Source organism: Diadema antillarum, unplaced genomic scaffold, assembly GCF_040938485.1.
Source record: "Diadema antillarum isolate AM-2024a unplaced genomic scaffold, OU_Dant_1.0 seq00000304_RagTag, whole genome shotgun sequence".
NCBI lineage: Eukaryota > Metazoa > Echinodermata > Echinoidea > Diadematoida > Diadematidae > Diadema > Diadema antillarum.
In genome coordinates this window covers 108502-135617 of record NW_027271327.1, presented here as the reverse complement: position 1 = coordinate 135617, position 27116 = coordinate 108502, and the positions used below count along the sequence as shown (strand labels likewise).

General features: G+C 39.0%; 1 protein-coding gene across 1 annotated transcript in view; it reads left to right on the top strand.

The window, feature by feature from the left end:
• Positions 1-26589, top strand: part of LOC139730377 (DCN1-like protein 3) — a 51421-nt gene extending 24832 nt beyond the window's left edge. Inside the window, exon 3 of the mRNA XM_071641242.1 lies at positions 24120-26589. Within this exon, the coding sequence (XP_071497343.1) occupies positions 24278-25225 (948 nt within the window). The 5' untranslated portion in view covers positions 24120-24277 and the 3' untranslated portion in view covers positions 25226-26589. The remainder of the gene's footprint in view (positions 1-24119) is intronic.
• The last annotated feature ends 527 nt before the right edge of the window (positions 26590-27116 follow it).

Here is a 27116-nt window from a genome sequence, read left to right as displayed (position 1 = left end):
CCGTCCGTCCTTCCGTCCGTCCGTAATGAATTTTGTGGACAGGGTAACTATCAAAACCTTTTGAGGTATCCTAATGAAACTTGGCATGTATGTGTATTAGGGGGTGAAGTTGTGCCTATCAACTTTTGGGTGCACATGCTCAAGGTCAAAGGTCAAAAGGTCAAGGTCAAATGCTTAAAATTGCACTATTTCCCCCATATCTATGCATTGCCTGAAGATATTTTCTTGAAACTTAGTGTGTACATGTATTACCCAATTAAGATTCTTTGGTGAAAGTTTGGGGTCATGAGGTCAAAAGGTCAAAGGTCAAAAGGTCAAGTAAAATGTTAAAATTTCACTTTTTTCTCTGTATCTTGGAAATTGTTCAAAGTATCTTTATGGAACAAAGTATACATGCATGTACTGACTGGCAGTAGTTAGCTAGGGAATTGGGGGTTCATGGGGTCAAAGGTCAGGGGTCAAAGGTCAAGGGCAATACTTCGAAATTTTACTATTTCCCTTATATTTATGCAATGCCAGCAGGATTATTTTTTTTTTAACTTAATGTATGCATGTATATTACCCACTAGAGATTCTCTGGGATTTTTTTTTGCCAAGAAGTTCAAAGGTCAAATCGTCAAAGATCAAGTGAAAGTGCTGAACTTACTACTTTCTCCATATCTCGGAAGCGGCTCAAGTAATCTCTAAACTTAGTACATATTTATGTATGTTCTGCCTGACAGTGATTCTCTTATGAATCAAAGACCAGATGAAAATGATAACAATTTACTGTTCAATACAGAAATTGCACTTTTTCTCCATACCTTGAAAATTACTCAAGTGCGTAAACTTATGAAAGGGTCAAAGTCGAAGTTAAAGTACATGCTCTCCTATTCATCCAATTAAACATAGGTCAAGGAAGGTAAACATTCGATACATTTGTGACAAACATGTAATTTTAATATTTTGCCAATTTTGTGAAAATGTAATCACACATTGTCCACATGTACTATAGACCTATTAGGAGAATCATGCATTATGGCGGAGGCATACCAGTCGCCATAGCGACATTTCTAGTCTTTCATAAAGTATCTCTCTCCCTCTCTCTTTTTTTGTGTGGAAAGTATCAGACTGCAGATTCCATCGTGTTTGTGAAAGTCATGTTAAGATTCATTGCAGCAGAAAAAGAAAAAAAAAGTCAAACTTAAATTCTGTTCTCCTTTATTATAGTTACACTGTAGCTTGAGTGTAGGGCCTAAAGTACTTATAATTTGCTGTGGAAGCGATGATCATGTGAAAGGTTTTTTTTTTTTTTTTTGGTAGGGGGGGGGGTACAATAGGTTTAGCCATCCGTTGTGATTTTCAGTTCTCTGTTACCCCTTTCAGGTAATCGTGGATGCGGATAATAGGAGCAATACATTTGTAAGTAGTAAAATTTTGATTACATGAACGGGAGAGGAGTAAAAAAGTGCGCATTATTTTGATGCTGCTATTATCCGCATTATTGCAGCATGAGGAGTTGATCGAGAATACATGAACGCGTTTTACGACTTATGTGTACTAACATTCCACAGTTCGGTCAAAGGTCACTCGATTTCCCGCACAACCGCTGATATGCTGAGCTTGATCGAGAGCTGTGCATACACGTGAGTATTATATCACCGGAAACATTATGTCATTATAGAGGCGTGGGCAGTAACCATGACAAATACTCCCGTCTTTCGCACCGTTATATGAACGGGCGCTCGTAAAAGTAGTGCGCACTTCATGGGATATATGAACGCGATTTTGATTACTTCATCCGCATTATTTTGATACGGATAATTGAACTGCGATTACCTGAAAGGGGTATGTGTGTTCAACTGACAAGAAAGGAAAAGAAGGAGCTTTATCGCTACATTGTTTTGTCTTAGATTCAACACTGGCTACATTTTATGAAAGCAAAGTAATGTGAGTACCTGGGTACACAAAGAGATATTGCAATTCATGATGCCAAATATCCTTAGACACACAAGCATGCAAAGTCTCTACTGTAATAGTGAGTGGAACCTGCTTTTTGTCAGCACAGACCCAAGATCGTGATAGAGATTCATGTCTTTAAAGTGAGAGGGAAATATATAATCTAAGCTGTATTTGTTCTCTCTCTCTCATCTCCCTCTCTCTCTACCCCCCCCCCCCCCCCCCCCCCATCTGTTTATGCAGTGGTCTGTATGCAATCCTTGTATACTGTTTGAATTCAGCAAATGTTGTTTCATTGAACTTACAGTGGGGAGTGTGCAGGTGTCGTTAATCATTGCCGTACATCAAGAAACACACCCTCTTTTTCTCGCTTCTCTGAAATCATTTCATGAAATGCTAGATCGCAAAAAAAAAGCAAAAAAAAAAAAAAGAATCTTGAACGCGTGCATGCATGTGTCACCGTTTGCATTTGAACTTTGGCCACACGGCAAACAGTGTTTTTCCCCCGGACTCCCTGGGGTTATTGTTGGCAAGAACGCGTCGGGATGCTGCCTCTCTGAGCACAGAGTACTGTTTGGGCAGCAGCTTGTGTTTTTTTTTTTTTGTACATTTCTGCATCGTGCTAGGGTACATTGATGTAGGCCTACATACATGTGTACATGTTCATGTACATGTACATGTATGTCACACTGCAGTCAGAGAAAAGTTTTACATGTTGAAAGTACCCACGAAACCAAGAAAACCAATATTTTCATAAATGAAGTGATACCTATTTACAGGAGGAAGTGTCTCCTCAGCTTACACTTTTTACACTGAAGTGCTGCCAATTCTTCACATTACAAAAGTCTGATTGCCCAGAAGGAAATGTTATGCTTTAATACATTGTGTTTGGAAGTGAAACTTAGTATTATGTTTACGAATTAGTGACTATCTTGTGGCTTAAATTTCTTGGGAAATGCGTCTAAGTTTATACAAATATGAACAGTGAATTCAGATTATAAAAAAGGTTGTGCATTTCATTGGAAGGCTTGCCATCATTTTGAAAATGTATTTCACCTTTTTTACCCTTTAGTATAATTTCTGCCTCAATTGATAAAAACAAATGTAATATATCTGTCAAATAAGAAGTGATGTGCCACAGTATCAATGGAAACTTAACTGTCAAAACCATACATTCTTGGCAAGAGTTATTAAAATCAGTTTCCTAATCTTGGTTGCAGCATCGATGCTGTATATATTTGTAATTCAAATAAATAACGAGATATGAAACTCGTCACTGAAGACGAGTTAGGTGATATGCTGGGGGTCATCAGATATCGGTCACAGGTGATCGACAACGAAAATGATGTAAAATAGCGACTTAAAGTTATATTGAGATACATTCGTGAAGTCCAGTTCTTTCTACAGTCCTACATAATTCAGATCAAATTGTTTCTGTCATGCAACCAAGTGGGAATTTCATGCGTGTGTCGGCGTGTGCAAGTAAGTCGATTTGACAGGCTATGTAACTGAATATTTACCAATAGGTCTTCAAAATGAAAGAAAAGAAAACCCCCCAGAAATCAAACATGGCGATAAAGTCTTTTAAGAGTCACCCTCACTTTAACATTTGTATTTTCAAATATGAACTTTGACCATTATTTGCATAACCAAGAGGGCTATGTCTCATCTCGTCGTCATTATATAATATGATCAGTTTGACAAACTCTATGCTAAGCCTGTAAAATTTTGCAGCACTCGAAGCAATGTAGTCTCCAACACAAAACAAAGTGAAATTGTGTGTGTGTGTGTGTATGTGCGTATGGGTGCATTTACATGAGAATGTGATTTCTACATGGACGAAAGTGGAATTACTCCATTGAAAAAAAAAAAAGTGAAAGGGTCTAAGAGGTATTTTGTTTCGTCATCTTGTGGGGTTCGAACCCGCACGTGTGCAACCTTTACGTCTCTGGCGCAAGAGACGGTGCCTTTAACCTCTCAGCTATACGTCTCAATGAGAAAAGTATGTGGAACGTAAGCTTATATGTGAAAGATAAATCAGGAATCATTTCGTCCACATTCGATTCTCATTTTCAGTTTTAAGGTGCAAAATAGCCAACCTGATGAGGAGATTTGAAAAAATCAAATGCATGATTACTGCAGCTTATTGTCTCAGCTACAACATAATTAAGTTTCAGAGGAAATGGAGCAAAATCAGCTGAGGTGATGGTGCTAGAACGTTATCAAGTCAGTATATGGTTTTAAAAAAAAAATCACCTCCCATTGACATAACACGTAAACTTGGCTTATTTTGAGTCTTTGCCTTTAATCACAATTTCCAGTATGATAACATAATCAAATTGCAAAACAATGACATGGACTTAAAAGACAAATGTTCAAAGTACAACATATCCGAATTTGGGATGATATTGAGCTAAAGCTACCGTGATACCAGCAAATAAATGTGTCAAAAAATGTAATTCCACTTTTTTGATTTCAGATGACGATATGGTGACATCATAGAGTTTTCCTCGAAATATTGATACTTGAAATATTATTTACAATTCATATGCTTTTGTAATATGCAATAAAAACATAAGGTTGCTGGACATTTTCAAGAGCTATGGCGAAATAAACAAAGACATGTTTTTTCACTATATTTGCACATTGAGGCGCGCGGAATTTTAACTTTGACCCACGTGCATTGCTTTGTTATTGGTCAAAATCGATCGGAAACCAATGGATATTGTCACTGGACAAAAGTGTATTTTCATGTTGCTTACACGCTGTGTGCGCGAAAACGCGCAGATTTTTTTGAAACGCTTGGAATTGTCTGAAACTTCGAGAAAATCCATTGGGATGTCGATTTGAGCACTTTAAAATTTTGATGCGCTTGTACGTGCACGTCATGGTGACCTGGGTAATTAGCATAGTACAGGACTATCAGACGTGACTTGAACTTTATGTCTTCCGGAAATGGTAAAGAAATGGCATTTAGTTATGAAGTTATGATCGATCATTGAAAATCACAAAATGGCACCTAGATGACGTCACAGAAAAGTTATCGTCATGAAAATGTACTGTGCTGAGATATTGTCATGAGATATGATGATTGAAAATTTCATGTGAATTGGTCAAGTCATTGTTGAGTTATTTTGTTCACAAAATTTGTCAGAAAGAAATGGGAATTTCGAGCAAACACAATAGTTGATACCCGTTAGCGTATCACCCAATTATGGATTTGTTATGATGAAATATCCATACATAGGCGTTTTCACATCAGCCAGATGTTTCGAAATAGGGCGCTATTTTCAGAATCTCGAGTTTGGATATATTAACCCGATGACAAAAAAGCATGCTATTTGAAAATGTGAATTCAAACTACAGCGTGTATGAATAGCTTGATGATTTGAAAGCTAAGCTCGAGAAAATTTCTCGACCCATACTCGGGAAATTTCTGAAATAACGGAATGATTTGTGAACTAGCGTGCTATTCGATATCATGAATTCGCCTCAAGAAATTAGCGTGATGCATCCCATCATGCCTAGCATGAGTAACCTAGTCGATCGAGGCAACCTGCGCACAAATCGTGGGTAATTTTTGAAGGCGCGCACCCTACTGACGCTGTTTGCGCATGCTCAGCTATCGAATCAGCTAAAGAAAATTTCGGACTAATTCTCTTCATGCTGATGTGAATAGGAAATAAAATAGCACACTAATTTGCGATTGCGAAAAAAAAAAAATTCTTGAACTTGGATTTCCATCAGGCTGATGTCTGTCATGTGCAAGTTTCTATTTAAAGAGTGTACTGGTAACTGTTGGAACAGTAATCTTGAAATTTGAATAGTTACACACACTTTGCTTTGAACGTAATGACATGAATGAAGTTTTAATTATTTTAGGTGAAGGTGAAAGTATTTTGCAACAATATCTTGGACTCGGCATAATTTTCATAACAAAACAGAGATACAAATGTTTGATATATCGTTGTATGTAATTCATAACCTTTCTGAGTTTGTTGTTTCATTCCAGTGCCTTCCCACATAGTTCTTCAAACTTGTATGATTAGTTCTTCGTTGTTCTCATTCTCTGCTGAGCCAGATAGACAGTATAAGTTGTGCTGTAGGTGTAGTCAAACATGTTAATTCTCACAAAGGTTTCCAACATTTTTCAGTTTAAAACATTATCATAGAGTTAGAATACAATGGTAGGGATTGTATTGTGGTGGTTAATATAAAAAAAAAAATGTCTGCTTTTGAAATATCTTTTGCTTCTGTTTCTCCAAACATTATGAAATTTACTAACAAAGTATTCTATGAAGTAGATCTTCGAAATTTGGAAATTTTAGGTCCTGCAAGCCCCTGACCTCCGACTAGCTATTTGAGAATGTAAAGAATGATTTGATAAGGGCAAATGAAATTAGAAAGTTTGCTTCCTCTTTTACGTTGAAGAGAAACAAGCATAATTCCAAGCTCTCCTGTATCCCTAAAATTAGGACATTGGTGAGTGGCTGCTGGCCTTATATTCATTAACCTCAATATTAAAGGCAGTGATGCTTTTGGTCTTGTGATTGGGGTCAGTTATGGGGTTAGGGTATGCTGAGCAAAGGCCATTGCCAACCCAAGCACACCACTGCAAACTGATGGCAGCATTTGACCTGTAAGCCTATTCAAGCAATCCAACGTCAGCGATGAAAATGACGCATGGGATGCCACATTCTGCGTAATTGCCCGAACCTGTGCCGCAGGCCGTATTCCTGAAGAGATCAGAAGGCGCAATAAATTTCACGATGTAGAACCTTTATTTATGATACTGTCACACAAGGCTTGATGTCATCATGTTCTCTGCTGACACACACATATACACACAAGAAAAACATTTGGCAACCCCAAGAATATCAAATATCACCCCTAGCCTACACATATACACACAAGAAAAACATTTGACAACCCCAAGAATATCAAGTATCACCCCTAGCCTCCTCCTCCCCCCCCCCCCCCCCCCAAAAAAAAAAAAAAAAAAAAAAATGAAATGCTAAGATCGCTAAGCACTGACTTCAATGTTGTCCAAGTGAGCATGACATTCTAGTATTAAGAAACAAACAAACTATTCAAAATCGGGCAAATGGAAAGCTGCAAAGCATGCTACACTTATCAGATGGGGGAAAATTCATGGTGAATATGAAATCCTCCCCCTACAGATGAAAATGAAAAATGTGAAGTGGAATTTGAGAGCTTGCAGTGACTTTGACCTCTTCCAAGGGAGCAGATCACTCCCATTTCATGGGGGACGTAGATTAGCCACTAATTGCCCATTTTTGTAGCTGTGCTGATCCCTGTTGCCTAGCCTTTGTAGTACAAAGTACCTCCTCTAGTTCAATTTTCTCTCTCTCTCTCTCTTCATTTTCTTTTAATGTTTTGTTTTGTTTTGTTTTGTTTTTGTTTTGCTTCTCTCATGGACTGGGCCATTGCTCTGAATGCAAATTTTGGGAGGACTGCTCTGTACCAAAGCCATTGGCAAGGGAATGATTTTAGAGTAGTAGATTGTATTTTTTTTTTGCATCACAAGTGTACAAGAAAACTGAGTTTGTGGAGTGTTTGCATTGTATGAAGACAAATAGCTAGGGCAGATGCTCAGGAATAGTTGTGGTTGTTGTTGTTGTTGTTGTTGTTATATTTTTCATCTCTGGCATTGTGCTTCTCTTGTTCTACAAATGTTAATTAGATGCTTGCTCAGAAGATATGGAATTTGAAGAAAAAAGAGAGAGAGAGAAAAAAAAAACCAAACCAGTACAAGAGTATATTTCAAATAGCAAAATTGTTTGATAGTGAAATTTAAAGCAGCAAGTCAGGAAAAGTTTGTGGTGCATAATCCAGCAAGTACAGTGTACACTGTATGTAGAAATTCACACTTGTTTGAGCTGTACAGTATGTTGCTTGGAAAATACAGGGGATAGATCTGATATTTTACATGTAACTATCATAGTCAAATCTATAAACTGTGATGTGTATATACTGCGGTACATTTTTGTTTATATTGCTTTGTGTTGTACACTATAGGGCTTAGCATGTAGGCCTACATGTATGATCATTTTCTGTCGTATTTTGTGTGGGGGAATTAAAATCCTCCTTAGTTGATGGATAATATTTTGCCAAATCACCAGAAAATATAGCCACAAATATAAATGTCTCCTGTAAAATGAAAAAAAGAAGCAATTTGAACCACAAAAATATATATGGCTTTATATTAAGGACAGAAAATGGAAATGGGCAATTCCGCAGTTAGGTGGACATGACATGGATAAAAGAAATGTGCCTCTTTATCTTACGCTTTAATTTAGGTATCAACTAATGCCATGGATGTTTACCAATCACTAAGGTCTTTCAAATTCAGTAGATTTTATTTTTCGTATTTATTGATTTTGCGAGATCTAAAACCATCATTTAAAATGTACATGTGGGACTGGGGATGCTGAAATTCACTTAAATGCAAATTACAGTGGGTTGCTTTGAAATTTTTTCCTCAAATTTTTGCTAAAAGGTAAAAGATGAATACGTTTGAATACTCCAGAAGTCATGTGACATTTTGTCAATTACAAAAGGGTGAAATGACCTGCGGAATTACTCCGGACAAATGTAACGTTACTAACCGTAACGTTACTAACCATGCATTTGGGGGTCTAGCTAATAAATTATCGGTCGAACTGCTAAAAATATTTGCATGAACATTTGTCATGATGTAATAATTAAAATTAATGCAACACTTTGTTTGAAGTAACTTGAAATTTTGCACACTTTTTGTTACAAGACATTGATTTTTTTGTCATGTCCTTTTTTCGTAACGTTACTAACCAGCCCTTTTAGTTGCCATAGTAATTCTAATATTTATTGGATTGTACTCATTCTTTTCTATATCATACACCTGGGAAGGATGAACATGTTTTAACATGATTTTGACTTGAAATGAATAAATGGTGATTTAGTAGTAAAAATAAATATCTAAATTTCTTTAAATGTAACGTTACTAACCGCGGAATTGCCCAAATGCAGCTTTCAGTGTATGCACCATTTGGCGTGTGTGGTATTATTAAACTTTGTATTATCTTCAAGAGTTGAATTTCTTGAATGTAATGTTCATTAGTTATACATGTGTGTAGTTCAAGCATGATATGCTGAGAAGAAACAGTAATTGAAGGCCTCCATCGTATTCATAGTATGGCTTCCTGGCTTTGGAGCCAAATATTGCTGTAAACAGGACAATCATGTCATTCAATTTACTGGTACGCCGCATGTAAAAATAGCTGTATTGTCAGGTGCTATTAAAACGTACAGGCTACAACATGCCGTGGGTAGCCTGTCCCTCTGGGTGTGTACGGATTTGTCATGCCCAGCAAGTCCCGCAAGACAGGGACGGTAGACATAATGGCATAATGAGGTTTGTTGGAACAGAATGCTGCTTCATGAAGTTCAGTTGTAGTATAGTCAGCCATATTTGAGCATTTCATACAAGGCAATCTTCCTAGTCCCGTATATGGCCATTCATGCTGGCCCTGTGATGAATCAACAGGTAACATCATGCTCCCCACTTTATAGTGTTATTGCTGTTGGAGTCACATCCCATTCATATTGTTTTTGTAGTATGGGGCAGGGTTCCAATGTGACTGATGTAAAATTGTAAAATTCTTTGTCATCCAGCACTAAAATTGAAAAAAAAAAAAATAATTAAAGGACAAGTTCACCTTCATAGACATGTGGGTTGAGTGAATGCAGCAATACTAGTAGAACACATCAGTGAGAGTTTGAGCAAAATCGGACAATCCGTTAAAAAGTTATGAATTTTTGAAGTTTCTGCTCAGTCGCGGCTGGATGAAAAGACTACTATAGCTTGTGATGTCATATGAGTACAATGATATAAAGAAAGAATAAAGAAAATTCGACATATTTCCATTTTTCTCGCAAAACAAAAGAACACTAGACTTCTCGCTTTCAGAAGGCAGGGGGAATGATATTACCCTTAACATACATCAGTAGCAAGTCGAAGAAATGTGTACTTTATTCAACCTAAGTTTTGTGAAATTCTCTTTTTATTTTCCTTACATAGTTGTACGCATGTGACATCATACACTGTAGTAGTCTTCTCTTCCAGCAGTGATTGCGCAGATACTTAAAATATTTGTAACTTTTGAACGGATTGTCCAATTTTCCTCAAACTTTCACTGATGTGTTCTACTAATATTGCTGCATTCTCTCAATCCTTATGTATTTGAAGGTGGACTTGTCCTTTAAGTAGTAGTTTTTCCAATTTTCCTCAAACTTCACTGTGTTCTTCTATAATATTGCTGCATTCACTCAATCCATATATTTGAGTGAACTTGTCCTTGAACATCAATATAATGGTGTGGATTTGCACATCACAGTCGAGTGTAGTCAGGCCTCAGCCAAGCATTCTGTGAGTTGCGTCAGACCAATGCCAAGTCATGGCAATGGGGCCACAGTATGAAAACATCTGGGCTCAGTCTGGACTCATTTCATTCTCAGCCTGCACTTCCCAAGAGGTCAAAGTTCAATTCCCACAAGTGCCCTAATGTGATTCTTCGTTTTTTAATCTAACTCGTGGCCAATTAATGAGCCGTGCATTTTAAGTTGGACGCAGAATCAACAGTAAAAGAGTATCCCATCCTATTATAAAAGATAGACATGTGTCTAACCCCAGAAATGCTCGGTTTTTTTATACCGTAAGTGATATGGAGTACCGGTACTACATTTTGTTTTTTCCCGGTCATGTATGTACCACATGATTTGAACAACCTGAAATTACAGGTACAGTAGCTGAGAGATAGGCACATGGTAACTGCAGAGGCTGTGTACACTACAATGTACACATGTTACAATAACTTGTGTGTCTCCCATAGAGAGAGCCTTTTAATGCCCCGTGTTCACCCAAACACAGGAAGGCATTGTGATGTAAACTTGTCCCCAGCCAAGACGAGATGAGGTTCAAATGAAGTGGTGCTGTGAATGAAGCACACCCTTGCCTTATCGGCTTTTTATCGAGAGAGTGCACAAAAAGGGGAATTGTCTGGGAGCCGTGGAGGCAGCATTCTCAGTCACAATACGACCTTACATGCCCCCTTCCACTCAGACAGGCCAATGGGGTTTTTCCTGGAAAGGAGGCGTTATCAAGGACGTGCTCAAACCAGGAAGCTTCATTAGATCCCAGCTAAAAGCCTTCCATTTTCATTGCCTGTAGAACAGCCGGCTCCTATTGTATCTGGCTGTTGCATACATTGTGTAGCTCTTCACAATTCTATAAATAAAGTTCAAATCCTACTAAGACAGCTTATGTGTAGGATGTGTAGACTATTAATGCACCGGTCAATACTAGTACATGTACAAGTGTATGCTTCTCATATACTTGTATGCACCTACACTGTACAGTGTAGCACTTTCTCTAGGGCTAGGTGATATCATGTCGTGTAAAAAAGACGCTGAGAAAAAAGTCTCTGAAAATGAGAATATGCAGTGACCACAAGAAAGATACAGTTTGTATTTATAGGCCTACAACGTATGCATAATTCTTTAATGCAACATAAAAGAATTGAACAGTGTATATCAACACATGATTTAAAGATTTTGTTGTTTCATTTAGTTATGTCATGGGTCACACAGTTATCACTAATATGAGGAGGCAGATTCACTAATAATACATATTTCACAGAGAATATTCTATATTTCAGAATGCTAGAAATTTGCTGACTAGGACGCTGTGAGCATAGTATCAAAACTTTAGTCTATTATACATTGTAGTTTCTTTCATGAGAGAATTACACCGAACTTTACAAAGCATTTGAAGTGAATGCTGTAAACATCTTTATAGCATGATATAACTTGATAGTATTGACCTTCTGAACTTCTGCATATACCTGCTGCAAGTTTTATGAACACCTTAAAAAAAGACCCAAACAGAGTAAATGTGTATTTTGTAATATATCACCAACTGCACATGTTGCCTATCAAGAGAGATACAATATCAAACAGTAGACATAACTTGATTAGAATTGACTTATTGACTGCATTAAAGGGATGGTATAGTTGTGATTGAGATGGGGAATTAGGTTTAATTTTTTGCAAAATTTTTAAAAACCATTTATATGAAGTAGTAAAGAGCGTGCAACTCTAAAAGAGGAATTAAAGGTTGATGAAAATTAGTTATGAAATTGCTGAGATATCCAAAAACATAGAGGTCCTTCATTGTAGTAAAAGGTGAGACCCACCTTTTATTAGGACCTCTTTGTTTTGCCTTGCTTTTGGATATATCTCTGTCATTTCTAAACCAATTTTCATCAAGTAAACTTCAATTCCTCTTAGAAAATTTGTATGCTCTTTGATATTTCATGTATTAGTGGTTCAGAACTATTTCGCAAAATGTTAAAACCTGTATCCCCATCTCAAACAAAACTATACCATCCCTTTAAGTTTCGACACAGTCCCAGACAGGAAAAGAGTTTGATGTTTGCAATAAATGCAAGACAGAGTAGTTTTATTGTGTGTATCTGTGTGCCAGAAGAGACAGTTCGAATGAAACCAGTTTAATGTGTCAATGTGATGCAACCCAGATAACCATTTAGAATAGCCTGCATATTTTCTCTGAAGGTTCATACTGATGTTCGTATAAACTACAGTCATAACTTTGCCATCATAAAGTAATTTTATATCCCTCATTGAAAATTTCCGGTGCAAGGATCAGCCAAGGAATTCGGCTCACATGGGGAGTAATAACAGTTCGCCATCCGTTAATAGCAAATACGTCTGTTGTCGTAATCTTTGATCGTTTCTATCATAAATAATGACATCAGCCAATATCCATATATTACCCAGCAGCTCCATTAGCAATTTTGGGGCATTAGGCATTTCATTTTTCCTGCTTTATTTCTGTATGATTTATGGAAAACTATCAAGTAAAAAAATATGAGGGTGAACATTTTTTATTCTTTGCAAGGTATTTCTGTACTGGCTTAAATTTTCTTCTTGGACTCTGACATTTGTTGTTATTTTTGCTTTGTCCCCTGTACATTAACCCCTTAGGTGGTAAAAAAGTACTACGTGGTCTGTTAGAGAATCCATAATTTTGACTAGCTCAGGACCAATCAGCCTGTGGTATCAGTAATCATTATGAAAATCATCAGTAATCAGCTGCTCATGTTTCCACTGCTAATGAACAATTTCTGCAGATTCGGGGTCTCCAGTGCCTTCTGATCATGCGCCGTTGTTCCAGCTCAGCCATGTTCCAGATGACCGTGGTCTGACCTCACCATTCGCAACTATGCACGGATAGCAGTGAGCGATTTGCCGCTGGGTTTCGCTTGTAAGAGCTGCAACATGAATGGACACGCGCATCACCTAATAAAAGACTGAAAAATGAAATGGTGCTTCTATGTCTCATAGAGAAATATAGCGACTTGAACAGTGCCTTAGCAACGATAGATCTTTCCATTCACTATGCATTGGGAAAAGTCAGAAGTTTTGCAGGCATAATGTGCATACGTGCAGTTGGCTGGGCAGTCTGCCGCATTGATATACTGCTGTGACGTGAACAAAAGCCAGGCGGGTTGGCTACACACTGTAAAATGTGACCACAGGGAGGGAGTAATCTAAAGAGTGGAAGACACAAGTAGTACGAATGAAATGTTGAGTTTTCAGGACAATGGTTCTCAATGCTAACTGTGACAGGAGACTTTAAATGAAATTGAAAAAAATTTGAAAAAAATTGCACTCCAGTGTATGATTTCTCTGGTGGCTTTTGGCAGAGATGCTTAGCAACCACCCCCACACAGTTGATATTTTTCTCTATTAGATTTCGCTGTCAGTGTGAAAGGACATTATGAGTAATGTTTACGTGATTACCCTGCCTTTGTACATTACCCAGAAATGAAGATCATATCTGCATATATGTAGCTTCTAAGTAGGAGGGTTGTGCTTGATCCTACAGTACCAAGTCATGGGGTCATTTTGCTGCAAAAATCTTCCCCTGGTCTTCATTAAACTTGCAACTCTGAATATTACTAGTTTCCTATATTACATATTACAGAGAGATTACATGAAACCAGTTAAAATCATTAAATCTGCACAAAATCAGAAAAAAACAACAAAGATTTGTCACAATTTTATAGACAAACATGAATTTTAATCTTGTAATGTGTGTTGTCAGGTTAAGGTTTACATATAGTGTTGTAGAGGCCTTTCATGATTCTGCAAGTGAAATAAACAATGATGCTATAAATGCAGAAATTTTTGCAGTACATCTGTTGTACTTTTAGCATATGTTGCGCTACTTTTGGGCAACCATTAAAATATCTTCACAATTTTCTCTGCACAGATTGCATGGGTTGACAATTGCACAGTGTGCATTTAAGAACCCATGAATATGTTTTTGTGCCGCTCAGTGCAAAAAAAAAAAAAGGAATTGTGCAAAAGTATTGACATTTATGGTACAAGGCTAAAACCAAAGAGAAGTTGTAATTCTGCCTTATGAACTACTGTTAACAATGAATAGTGAAGCTAGGAAGGTGTGGTTCCTTAGATCTGATGGGTTTCAAGAGAATTATATGGATGTTTATATAAGGGACAAGCAAAACCAAATTTGTGACTAAATGTTCCATAGTTGCATACACACACAAATTGATCAGAAGAATTTTGTTCTTTGGTTTGGTTTTTCCTCTTGATTAAACAAACCTTTACCAACATTGCCCATTCCCTTTGTGCACTTCAGACGTCATAAGAGTTTCTTGTCAAGTCTGCTTGGATGTGGTCATATACATAGATACCTTGAATATGTATGCATACAGAAATAAACACTTAAGACCTTTTTCTTTAAGCCATAAAAGAGCGACATAATATTACAGATAGCATACATGTTTGTATTATAGTGTATAGGCCCTATGTATAATATAGAAATACATACATGTGTGTGTGTGTTGGGAGGGGGTTCTTTCGTCTTAATAGTCTATTCCTTTCCGTGGCCTAAAAGCGATAATATATTTTTGTAGGGCCTATCCCCCCCCCCCCCCCTTTCTTTGGTTCCTCTGCAAGTTATTTGTGTAATTGGCTTGTCAAAATAGGGACAGAGTGCCATAATTCATGCTTATGAGCAAGGCATATAGACTCAGAGAGTGCTACTGCAATATAGGATGTATTAGAGAATCTGTGGGCGCAGTTTATGTCTTTTAAAGGTACCCACTTGTATCCTTTTTACTTTGAAAAGAAATTGTTTTCAGGAAATTATGCATGTAAGTTTCTGTAAAAAAAAAAGGCTCTCCCAATTTCAGTAGTAAAGTGAGTATTATTGTTTCATGATATTTTGTATATCTATCATATTTGGCAGAATAGAGGTAGAATGATATGAAAAGTCAAATAAAAGCTGAAGTAAAAATCAGACACATACAGGTAGCAGAAAAAAAGTGCATACACACATGAAATGAAAAACTTTTAAAAGGACACAAGCAAAGTCTCAAAAATAATATTAAAAAGTAGGTGTACATTAATTCTTTGCCTGGCGTATAGAGATAAACAACCACCTGGCTTATTATATTGAGAATATGTAAATGAACATGTAGCTGAGCTCTTTAAAGAGAGAAAGAAAAAAAAGTGCATAAAATTGGAGTCTCTGTCTCCTACAGAGACTAATTTTGCCCCACAAAGTAGGGTAACAACCCAATCCCATAAGATTCATCCAGAGCAATATCCAACACATGACTCCCAGAGGTACCATACTGTACTTGTAATGTTCCAGAAGCAATGCACATATAGCACTAGTTAAGTGTAGCCACATATTACTGGGGTACTCTTCTTTTAGCAGGCATATAGTGGTTTGCCCTTCATATGACATCTCGGTTTAATATGGGGATTTGTAGAGACGAACATAGTTTGTACTGGTGGTGCACTAGGTTGTTCACCCTGCTGTGCTATTCACTGTAATGCCAGCAAATATATATTTTAATCAGGCATCGACCATTGTAAAGCCCCATAAAACAGAGCCTTTCACACTAGAGTTACCACGACAATGTCCAGGGCCCCGTTGCAAGAAAGTTGCAATCAATTGCAAATAATCGCTAATTTTGAAACAACCATTCTGATTGGCTCAGGGTCTGCCCTATTAAAAAGACATGCATGCAACAATGATTTTGATTGGCCAGTGACAATCAGTTGCAAGTTGCGTTTAAACGCAAAGTTTCTAGCAACGGGGCCCAGGTAATGTCTGGGTAATCATTTTTTTACCCTACCTGTAAAAATGGTCCCTGCAAAATGGTGCTCTGATGCTGTCATGGTAACTTTTGCCAAATTCTACCCAAACCAGCTTGAATAATTACCGCAACATCACCCTGACATTACCGCGATATTATCCCAACAACTCTTGTATTAGAATGCAACCGTGGTTTTCCTTTGATACACTCAACACGCATGCGCAACATTGCAAACAAAGAATGATTGACACAGCTGATCAGGTGCATTGATTGTAACGAGACTAATTTCTACAGTTGAACCTCTCTTATCCGGCCTCCCTTTATCCGGATCTCTCTATTATACGGATACAATCTCGCCGTGATTTTTTTTAAAATAATTACGGGAGGAAAGGGGGATTCCCAACTCCTTGAGAACTCCTACACAAACACACATGAATTACATATTACTTCCAACATGATTAACATACATTACATCAAATTTCCTTCCAAATTCTTGCAAACACGAAGCTCTATTTTGGGTTCTGTTACTGAGTGTAACAATGAAAAGGTTGCAGTATACACATTATACTACATGTGGTACTACAGTACAATGGGCTACATCAGTACATGTGTATGTATATGTACATGTATAAAGCATTGAGTCTCCCGTATCCGGCCAAATCCCTTATCCGGATGAGTCCCGGTCTCGACTTGTCCGGATACGAGAGGTTCAACTGTAGTTGAGATCAGTAATTGTAACCATGTTTTGTTTCCTATAAACATGATTGCCTACCTACATGTGCACAATCTAGAACAGCAAGCGATGCTGGCAGGTGGGTGGGGTAGTCGCATAAGTGGACACACCCCCTTCGTGGAAACCTACCCAGGTAAGGTTTTCAGTGTGTGTCTGTTAAAACAGTTCCCCTCGCTCTCTTCTGCGGTTTTATTGCCTGAGGCATCCGGAGTTCTTTGGGCATTGTCGCGACATTGTCATGGTCAGGTCTGTCAAAACAGGGCTTCAGAGTCCTCTGTGTCAGATGTCCGACTTCCATGTGCATACAATGTACATATAGGAGTCCTACCAGTCATATGCTTTTACCAATAGGAAATCATAGCATTCTCCCTGATGCATCATGGGAAGTTGAGTGTGAGTAACACTGATTTAATTTCCGTGGATGAATCAAGACCATTTGTTATCACTTTTGATATCATTGTTATAATTATTATCATTAGTCATAGTAATAGAAGTAGGAATGATATCATGATTATTTACATCATTATCTAAATACCAAAATCATTTTTGGTATTATTGGTATCATCATCATCATTTTCATTGTTAGTGCCATCAACATCATCATCAACGTCTTCAGCATCATTGTCACATTACCAAGAGACCTGCGTGTTATGATCGCAGAAGGCCAACAGTGTACTGGTCAACACTTGGTTTGTATGAACATCACTGCTATGAAGGCATCACAGGGGGCCCCTTTCTGTGCAGTTTATATCGTTTACTCCACACAGTGTACCTCTGATTTCACCTTTCCCTGGCCACTGATGAGCCAGCATCATTAACATGTGTATTTGGCGCTCGAACGCAGAGCTCAGAGGATACTGAGGATTGATGAATAGTCACCTCTGAAACTTTGGAACTTGGCACTTCACGTGCCTCAAGGCCGACATGACCATTCCTAGCTGTATCGACTGCTGGATTCCTACACATGCTAATTTCATTATGCTGAAGACAGGCACCTTTAAACCTTGGATGCAGCCACCTATGTTTGTCGGGAGAAGGCAGATGAAGGCCGGTGCTGGAGCCTGGAGCCAGGTATCCCGTTACTCGGAGGAGGAGAGCCGAGCGACTCTCCATCTGATCTGATCGGAAATGTTGGCGAGAGGGATGCGATTTCTGCAGTGACCAAAGGGATCGAGAAGGACATGTCGTCTGCAGTTACATGCAAAGACACAGTGTGTCCGACCTCTTGGCTTTTGTCTCAAAATCTGGAGGTAGATCCACAGTTTTGTCCTATTTTCTTGGTTTTACATCTGCCATGGAAAGTTGATGCCTCTGTGATGACAGTTTGATGGCTCTGTCACATGATCTCTCAAGATGTCACTGAAATTCTTGTCCTACATGGAATGGGTTTAATGCCAGGCGTGTTTCCTGTCATCAAAAAAAAAGTGACAGTTGCCAGTTCAGCTTTGAAACTTATGTCTGACCAGTAATTGGAGTTGCTGGGTAGGCTATGAGGATAACAAATCACTGGTTTTATATTTCTTCTTTTGAACATGAACTCGTTCATCCTACACTTCCTTAGTGCGCCTGCACTAATACAACATGCCAGTCTGTTAATAGTCTTCGTGTACACAATGTATCTACACTTCTGATTGCCTTTCTGTCAGTTTAAAACAAATCAATCTATTTGTCATATATTATTTATGTGATTTGATGACACATACATTGTAGTGATTGCTCGTGAAGTCTCTGCAGTTTCTACCATTATGTCACATTCAATGTAGACTCTTTTCTATGATAGGCCCTATCCCCCTCCTTCTTTTTTCATTCTCACAATGACTGATTTCTGATACCTTTCAGAAAACATGCACTTTACTTCCTCTTTTTATTGTCTAGAAAGAATGTGATAAAAAAAAGTTTGTTACATTGATAGGCAATGTAGGTTCAGGTAGCAAGTAGCATGCGCATTGCCATTTGCACAAAAATGGTAAGAAACCCAATACCTGCAGATTTTGCCTGTAAAGGAAAGAGGAATTTGAATGGTTACATCACATTTTCAGAGCGTAGAGCATTATTTGATGAACTTCATTGCTAGCCTTTTGAGCTATGATTCCCCCCCCCCCCCCTCCGCCCTCTTGAACATCAGAGATGATGCAGATTTTAATTGACTGTGTCCTTGCTGGTTAGCTGTCAGTTTTGCACAAGACATTATCATCACGCCTCAGAATTGCTCAGCTGATGAGAGAGACGGGTACCATGGCAACGGTGTGCACATGAGGTCACGTCCCTCCCCATACTCCTCGGACAACAGTTTCGATTCCGGTCTGCAGATCTGAAAACGGTTCTGGCGCGTTGCGACAAGCTCCTTTGTGTGAGCTGCACTACACGGCAGGTCAGAGCCAGCTGCGAGTGTTTCCGATCCAGTATGAATGGCATCGTCTGCCTACGTGTGTGTGTGTTTGTGCGCTGTGCAGTCGTGCGAGATTGATTTTTAGCTCTGTACCAACCAGCATTTATCATGTTTCAGCAGTCTTGGGCATTAATTTGAGCTTTTCTTACCCACATGTCTGCTTAAGATCCAGTAAAAGGTAGCTCGAATGACGGCTTGGTGTTTTGCATTCTTTTACTGTAGATAAAAGAAATTACTAAGTACAAGTGTAGCTGTAGAGGAGCATGCCCATACTTCTGTCTCACTTTGAATACTGTAAAACATGATATATTCGCGGCACGAAATTTTCGCGAATTGGAGCCGACGGCCTTTTTCGCGGCAAGAAATTTTCGCGAATTGCCTCTTGCGTTCAATGCATATAGTGTAGATAAGAAATTTCGCGTGCATTTTAATTTCGCGAATCTTGGCGCTCGCGAAATTCGCGAAATTAAAATGCACGCGAACATTTCTCGTTTTACAGTATGGATTCCCTCTGGAGGAGCTCGTGATAGATAAAATGGGTTTGCAGACTTGTGGGTGGATGGCTGCAGTTGATTTCAAGGCTTTTTTTTTCCCTCCCTTTATCTAACCCAAAAGAACCTATTTTAGCTCTGTGACTCATCCTCGTCAACCCACCTATTGGTAACTTCGCTTTAGAAGTGGGATTTATAGATCTGCTCTTTTCATAGTTGTATTGAAATGGACTCGAAAACACCAAATTTATGCTCTTTTACACAACACCCATAGTGAGGAACCATTAATTCTTGAAGTAAAAGATTGCATAAAACTCAATTGACCTGATATGATTCTTGCTGCAGTTGGAGACTGAAAAGTCTGTGGGGAGGGGGGAGGGGGAGGGGGGGGGGAGGGGAGGGGGGAGTACAGAGGCCTGGCATACAGTGTATATGATATTTCTTCAAACCATGAGGGAGGGAGGCACCTGATTGTTTAGTGGCAATTTGCCTCCATTAGATCAATTCAGTGCATTCGGCAGAGCGTCTCATATTTGTACAGATGGGAGTGTTGACTTGTATGCACTTGTTCACATGTCTACCATAAGGATGTTTCAACGAGAAACAGGCAGGAGATATATACATGTGCTATATATGCATAATGTTTATACTTATTAGCAACATCAACATTTTGAACATGTACATATAAGAATCACAACACAATTGTATGAATCTACATACATATATGTGAAAAAATATATGTGGGTACTTCCATGAAGTTGGGGCACAAAGTGTGACATTTTAGCATAACTCAATACTAATTATGCTATACATATATTGTTTATAGGCTTTACATTTGTATTGAGACCATATATTTTCCTGGAAATTTTGTGCCATTCAGACTCAATTTTGATGAAGTTATTAAAGCAATATGTAACGGTGTCCTGTAGCATCGTGACGTGTCCATGTAGCATCGTGATAGTTAAAATCTGGTCCTAAAAGACAAATTAATGCAATTAGCTTGACCAAAATTTGATATGATATGCATAGTACTAGATTAGTCAGATAGCTAAATATCTTAACTCTCCTTTCCACAGTTTTACTTTTACAAGAAAATTACACAATCTGTCACTATGCTACACGGTGTCCACCAAATGTCACAAAAAAGGACACCGCATAGCATCATGATACATTTTGTAATTTTCTTTTAAAATTAAAACTGTGTACAGGAAATTTGAGATATTTAGCTACCTCATTCATATCTTGTAAATATGCATATTGCATCAAATTTTGGTCAAGCTAATTGCCATAATTTGTCTCTTAGGACCAAATTTTAAAATATCACAATGCTACATGGACACGTCACGAAGGTACAGGACACTATTACATATTGTTTAATAACTTCATCAAAATTGAGTCTGAATGGCTTTAGTATATCATTATTCTTATTCATTGCTGGCTTTTGAATTTGAGTCAACTTTACTATGAAGAGTACAATTGCCGTGGAGCTGGACATACCATTTCGTACTGACCAGAAAAGCCTGTGATGAAGCTTAAAGGTTACAAGTCTTTGGGGTTTTTTCGGTGTTTGATTGAACACAAAACACTGACAGCCCATTGCAGGGAAAATCTGGTGTTTGGTTGAACACCAAACACTACCAGCCCGCAGTGCAGGGGATTTCTGGTGTTATAATTGAACACCAAATGCTACCAATCCATTGCAGGCGGTTTTCTGGTGTTTGATCGAACACTAAACACTACTAGCCCATTGCAAGGGATGTCTAGTGTTTGATTGAATGCAAAACATTGAAAGTCCATTGCAGGGGATTTCTGGTTTTTTTTTTGAACACCAAACACTACCAGTACCAGTCCATTACAATTTTGTTCTGGTATTCGATGGAACACTAATCCTACAATCTATTGCACTACTGCAGGGGTTTTCTTGTGTTTAATTGAACACCAAACACTACCAGTCCATTTTAGGGGATTTGTGGTATTTGGTAGAACACAAAATGTGGTCACTACCATCCCATTTCAGGGGACCAGCAAGGCTTTTTTGATTATTTGTTTTGCAAATAGCAGTAAAGCAAAAAAAAAACAAAAAACTGGTATCTTAAAAGGGTTTGCAAAGTGTTTTTGTATTGCACTTGTTATACCTGAAATATCTGTTGATGCAAAGCATGCCTTCAACAGATATCACTGAAATATTGAATGGAAACTAGCAGTCCATGTAGTTTCATTCAAACATGTACTTGTACATACAATGTACAATATGCATACAGTACTGGTACATGCATTGTATGCATACATTATCATGACACATTAAATCATTTAATTATGCATCATATTACCTCTGCTTCCCCATGTATGATAGCCTAGCTTGTAGTAGATCAGCCTAATGTACCTGTAGACTCAATTGTTAAATTTGACATTCAGGCAGCCATGTGTTCAAGGCGCCACAGGTATTCTGATATCAAACGCACGTACAGTACATCTATAGGATTACAGCCGTGCAGTCAATATAGATTGTATGGATGTAGGTAGCATCAATTTCTTGTGATCATGTAATGCAGTGATCTATGTGTGTTCACGCCTTGGTTGAGCAATCTATGCTGTAATAATACAATGGTCCCTCTACTGAGCAAGTCAATAAAAACCGTACCAAAAACAATGACCAAGAAATTAACACCACAGAGAAATGCAGAAAGCCAGCTTAAAGCAACAGCTGGCTGTTTACAAAGCTTGAATTTTGGTGTGAAATTTACTGCAACGGACGGATGAGGGCAACTCCTTTTAGAAGGCCTTTGTGCCTTGAATTTCCATACACACATACATTGTTCACCTCAAGGTCAAAGGTCACAGATCTTTGGCTTTAATGTCACTTTCTAGCCACAGCAAACATTGTGGATTGTGTACTGGTCCTATGATGCCTGTAGGGAGGAAGATAAAGAGACAAATGTTTTCTTAAAAATTATAGAATTAGTGGTCATAGGCCATTTTGTGTCCAGAAAATGTAATAATCCAGCCAAAAGCTTCATTCATATTACATGTAAATGTTATGTACATGTCCAGATGTGCTATTGGCATACCTTAGCTGCTGTTTTTTCCATCTCTCAAATTTCATTACCCTATATCTGGCACTGGACCTCTTTGATACATGAATTATTATGCAGCAAAACTATAAATATCTTTTGAACAATCGCACCTGACCTTACTGCATGCGTATGTGGTTTACATTATTAGCACTGCGCGCTGGCATCACGACAAAATGTATGCTTGTGCGTATCTATTGGATGAGTCAATTTGCTTGTTGAGCACGGTAGAGATTCTAGCCACAATGCCAATAGTGTGTGCTGTGCTGAAACCACGCAGAATGTTTGATGAACATGTGTAGTCACCAGTTGATAGGTGATAACATATTCATGTGGATTAAGGATTGTTATTGTAAACTTTTCCTGCGGAAAGACTTTGTGTATGGTTGTGTGTTTGTGTGTGTTCATATCACCTCACTGCCATATCCCAATACAGAAGAGTATTATCATCATTCCTCTCCCATACTCTGTGAGAATAGGAAAATATTTAGTTCAGCACAGGCTATCGCGACGACGTGTCCCACTCCCGAGGTGCACATTCAGGGATAATGAATGACTGGTGACGCAAGGTCGGCTATTTGCAGTAATGCTGGAGCCGCACTCACGAGTCATACGCAAGCCAAAATGAATGGCAATGGGGCGATGGATGCTCTCGTAGAGTATAGAAGCGTGTCATGCATGTGCTACCAGGGTAAGGAGGGGCTGTCATGCTGCGTCGTGTCGTGGTGGCAGCGGCGAGTTTCGTGAATTGAAATTTCGTGCAAATGGCGATGAGCCTGCCAAGGTGGATTGGATGGGTTCTCTCAGTTGCTTTCACGTGTATAGATGTGTCACTGTATGTCTGTGTGTGTGTGTGGGGGGGGGGGGGTGGGGGGAGGGGGAGGATGTGTATGTGTGTGTGCGTGTGCATGTGCATGTGTGAGTGTGGCCAACATGCTAATTGTGTACATGACTTTGGAAATGACTAATTAGCATGACATAATTGCCACCAAGTTTGAGGTCATCCTGCAATTGTTTGTATACCTCACTATAGTCTGGCATATTGTGATGTAACAATGAAACATGCATTGTCACTTTTTGCTGTTTTTTTTTGTTTCAAGTTGCACTATATTGCATAAGTCTGTTAAATCACACCCTAATTTAGAATATCATGATGTTGATTCAAAGTGTCGTGTACTATATAGGCATGAACTTGTTTTCATGATGTTGTCAGTGCTTGAAGGTGTTGAGAAATGAACATTTTTACATTCTATCTCTCTTTTTAATATGTTTGTGCAGGGTCCATCTTGAGAGTGCACCACGTTCCCTTCTCCATGCCGGTGCCCTAAGGAGAAGCTCTTTGCCGTGACCTCTCAGGTCCACCCATACTACCCCCCGCTGCTTCACCTCCGGTATCCAGGCTCTCCTGCCCGGCGCCACCCACAAAATCAAGACTAATGGGAAAGTGCTTCTCTGCGTGCCGCACAAGTTCAACCAGTGAGGAACCGCATAATGGCAAGAAGAGCACATCGCAACTTCCACCCAAAACGGTGCAGCAAGAGATAAGCCCTGGACCTCTGGGCCAGCATCCCCACTACGCGCAGCGCATCGACACCTCCAGCTTGCGTGGAAGCATCACCCACCGCCACCAGCCCGCAGGTGACGTGAACAACGGGTCGCAGAGCAGACCCAGTGCTGAGAACTCCAGACAGTTTCCCCATCATAACGGAGTCGAGACGACGGCCGCCATGAAGTCGGACTTCACTGAGAAGAAAGCCAACAAACTCTTTGAGAAATATCGCGACAGTGCAGAGGACGCTATCCTAGCAGAGGGCACAGAGCGCTTCTGCCAGGATCTACAGGTGAGCCCAGATGATTTCATAGTACTAGTGATCGCTTGGAAATTCCAGGCGGCAACCATGTGCCGCTTCACACGCAGCGAATTTGTTCAGGGATGTCGCACTCTTCGTGCCGACTCTATCAGCGGAATCAAATCAAAGTTTCCCGAATTGCGTTCCGAAGTACAAAATAATGATGCCATGTTCAAAGATCTCTATCGCTACACGTTCGGCTTTGGACTGGACATGGAAGGCGGACAGCGGACTTTACCGTGTGAAATTGCAATACCACTTTGGGAGCTTGTCTTCCATTACCGGCAGCCGCCGATTCTACACCGCTGGTGCAATTTTCTGACAGAGAATCAAGTGAAGGGCATATCCCGGGACACGTGGCAGATGTTTCTGCACTTTGTGGAAGTGATCGGGGACAATCTCAGCAACTACGACGACAACGAAGCCTGGCCGAGCCTCTTTGACGACTTTGTGGAGTACGAGAACGACAGGTTGAAAGGCGCGGAGGAACCGGCAGGCTCGGAAGAAAACCCAGAAGAGTCTCATCTAGTGTAGGACAAGTGTAGGGACGACTTTTAGTCAGTGTTTGATCTGTTCTTTTGACAGAGGTGTCAATGTTGTCTCGACAGTAGCACTTACCGTTTCATTACTATTTATTACAGAATGTGTGAGAACAGTCATGTAGAGATGCCGTAGCTGATTCCGAACGATGGTACAACTTCACAAAACTAATCATTTCCATGTTTCTTTCATTACAATTTTTTTTTCTCCTTTTAATTTCTATTAGGGCTATGGATTTCTGCTACAGGTGAATAGATTACCCTAAAACATTTTGTCATTTTTCACATTTGTAGTATTTTGACAATTATTTCCTGACTTATGCTAAAGGCTAAATGATCAACCATTTGTTGCTATTTTCCAGGTGTCTCATTTTCCTGATTGGTATATTTGTCCATCTCAAAATGGGAACTCTAGGGATGGAGAACTATGCTGCCTTGAAATGACTTGTGGTTGACTATTGGAATCCTACGTCACATGGAAAATTTTATTGACCTCGATTCAATTTTCATCTTGTACTAAAAGTGCTGAATTTCGAATAAATGCCAATCTAGGCAACATGTGACATTGCCATTTGAAAACACAAAAGAATAGAAAGCACACGATGAATTAAAGTCAGTGTTATTCAGTAAATTAAATCAGTAACTTGTACTGTAGGCCTGTGTCGCATAGCACATAGTCGAGTGTTGCTCTTGTATTATCTTGAAACTGCATCAGCTGAAATGTTATAGCCCTGCTGTGTATGATAGTATATTCTGGTGGCCTTCATCAATGTGCACCATCCGTCTCTTAGCGAGACTTGGTGTCACCTTTAACGGCTCTGATCAGTGCTTCTATAAAACTGGGAGTGTGGTGTGCAAATCATATGGGACCAATAGCGCCATCACATTGTGAGGCTTTGTGTTAGACAAAATCATACACACAAACACACGCACACACAAACACACACACACACACACACACACACACACAAATCACAATCACTCTTGTTCTTGCTGGTGACCCTGTCTCTATATTGACCTTCCTTGACCTACATAACTTCTCATTGAGGTCAAGAAAATATTGATAACCTTGTAAGATCCTTTTGTAGTTAGCAGACTCTTATAGTGAGTAAAAGGAGCGGTGTAGTTCTCAGGTCCCTCAGGGATGCTTTGTGATTGCTCCCATTGTCGGAATGTCAGTACTGAGCCTGATGTAGGATAGTTTGTATCCGTACTGCATCTAGTTAGTTTCAACATTTTTTTTTTTCAGTGAAGTCATCATCTGTGAGAACTGAGTGAGAAATGTGAAACAAGCGAGGAAAATGGTACTCGATATGTCGCTCATATCTGGCAGTTTATTTTAATTCTCCATCCTTTTTTTTTTTTGGGGGGGGGCCTTTTTTTTCAAATTACAAGGGTTGACAAGTAGGTATTGTTTCTGTGAAGGAGCATTCATATACCCTTGTCATGCAGCAAAATTATATATGGATCCAGATTAAAATATTGGGAATTATGGAATCAAATGTCTGTAGCGAGTGAATCAATAAATCATGCCGGTCTGACTGTACACTCGTGCGAATTCCAAGTATGTGAATCATCGAGGAAGAACTCTCATTGTTTCATGGCACTGGCAAGAAATGGCTGCTCTTGAAAGTACCACAGTCACATTGCTCTACTCAAAATCTCGACAAAGGCCCTTTGGTGAAATTGAAATTGAAAGTGCTTGGTTATATTTTTTTTTCCGGAACATTCTTTTTTACATCACATAATGTATTAGTGCCACAACTGCTTGATCCCAATACTATCCAATAAAACTAAAAGATTCCTGTTAAGGAGACTGTCCAATATGTTCATTTTGAGAAGACTGTCAAATAGAATATTCCTGTTGAAAGAAGACTGTCCATTTG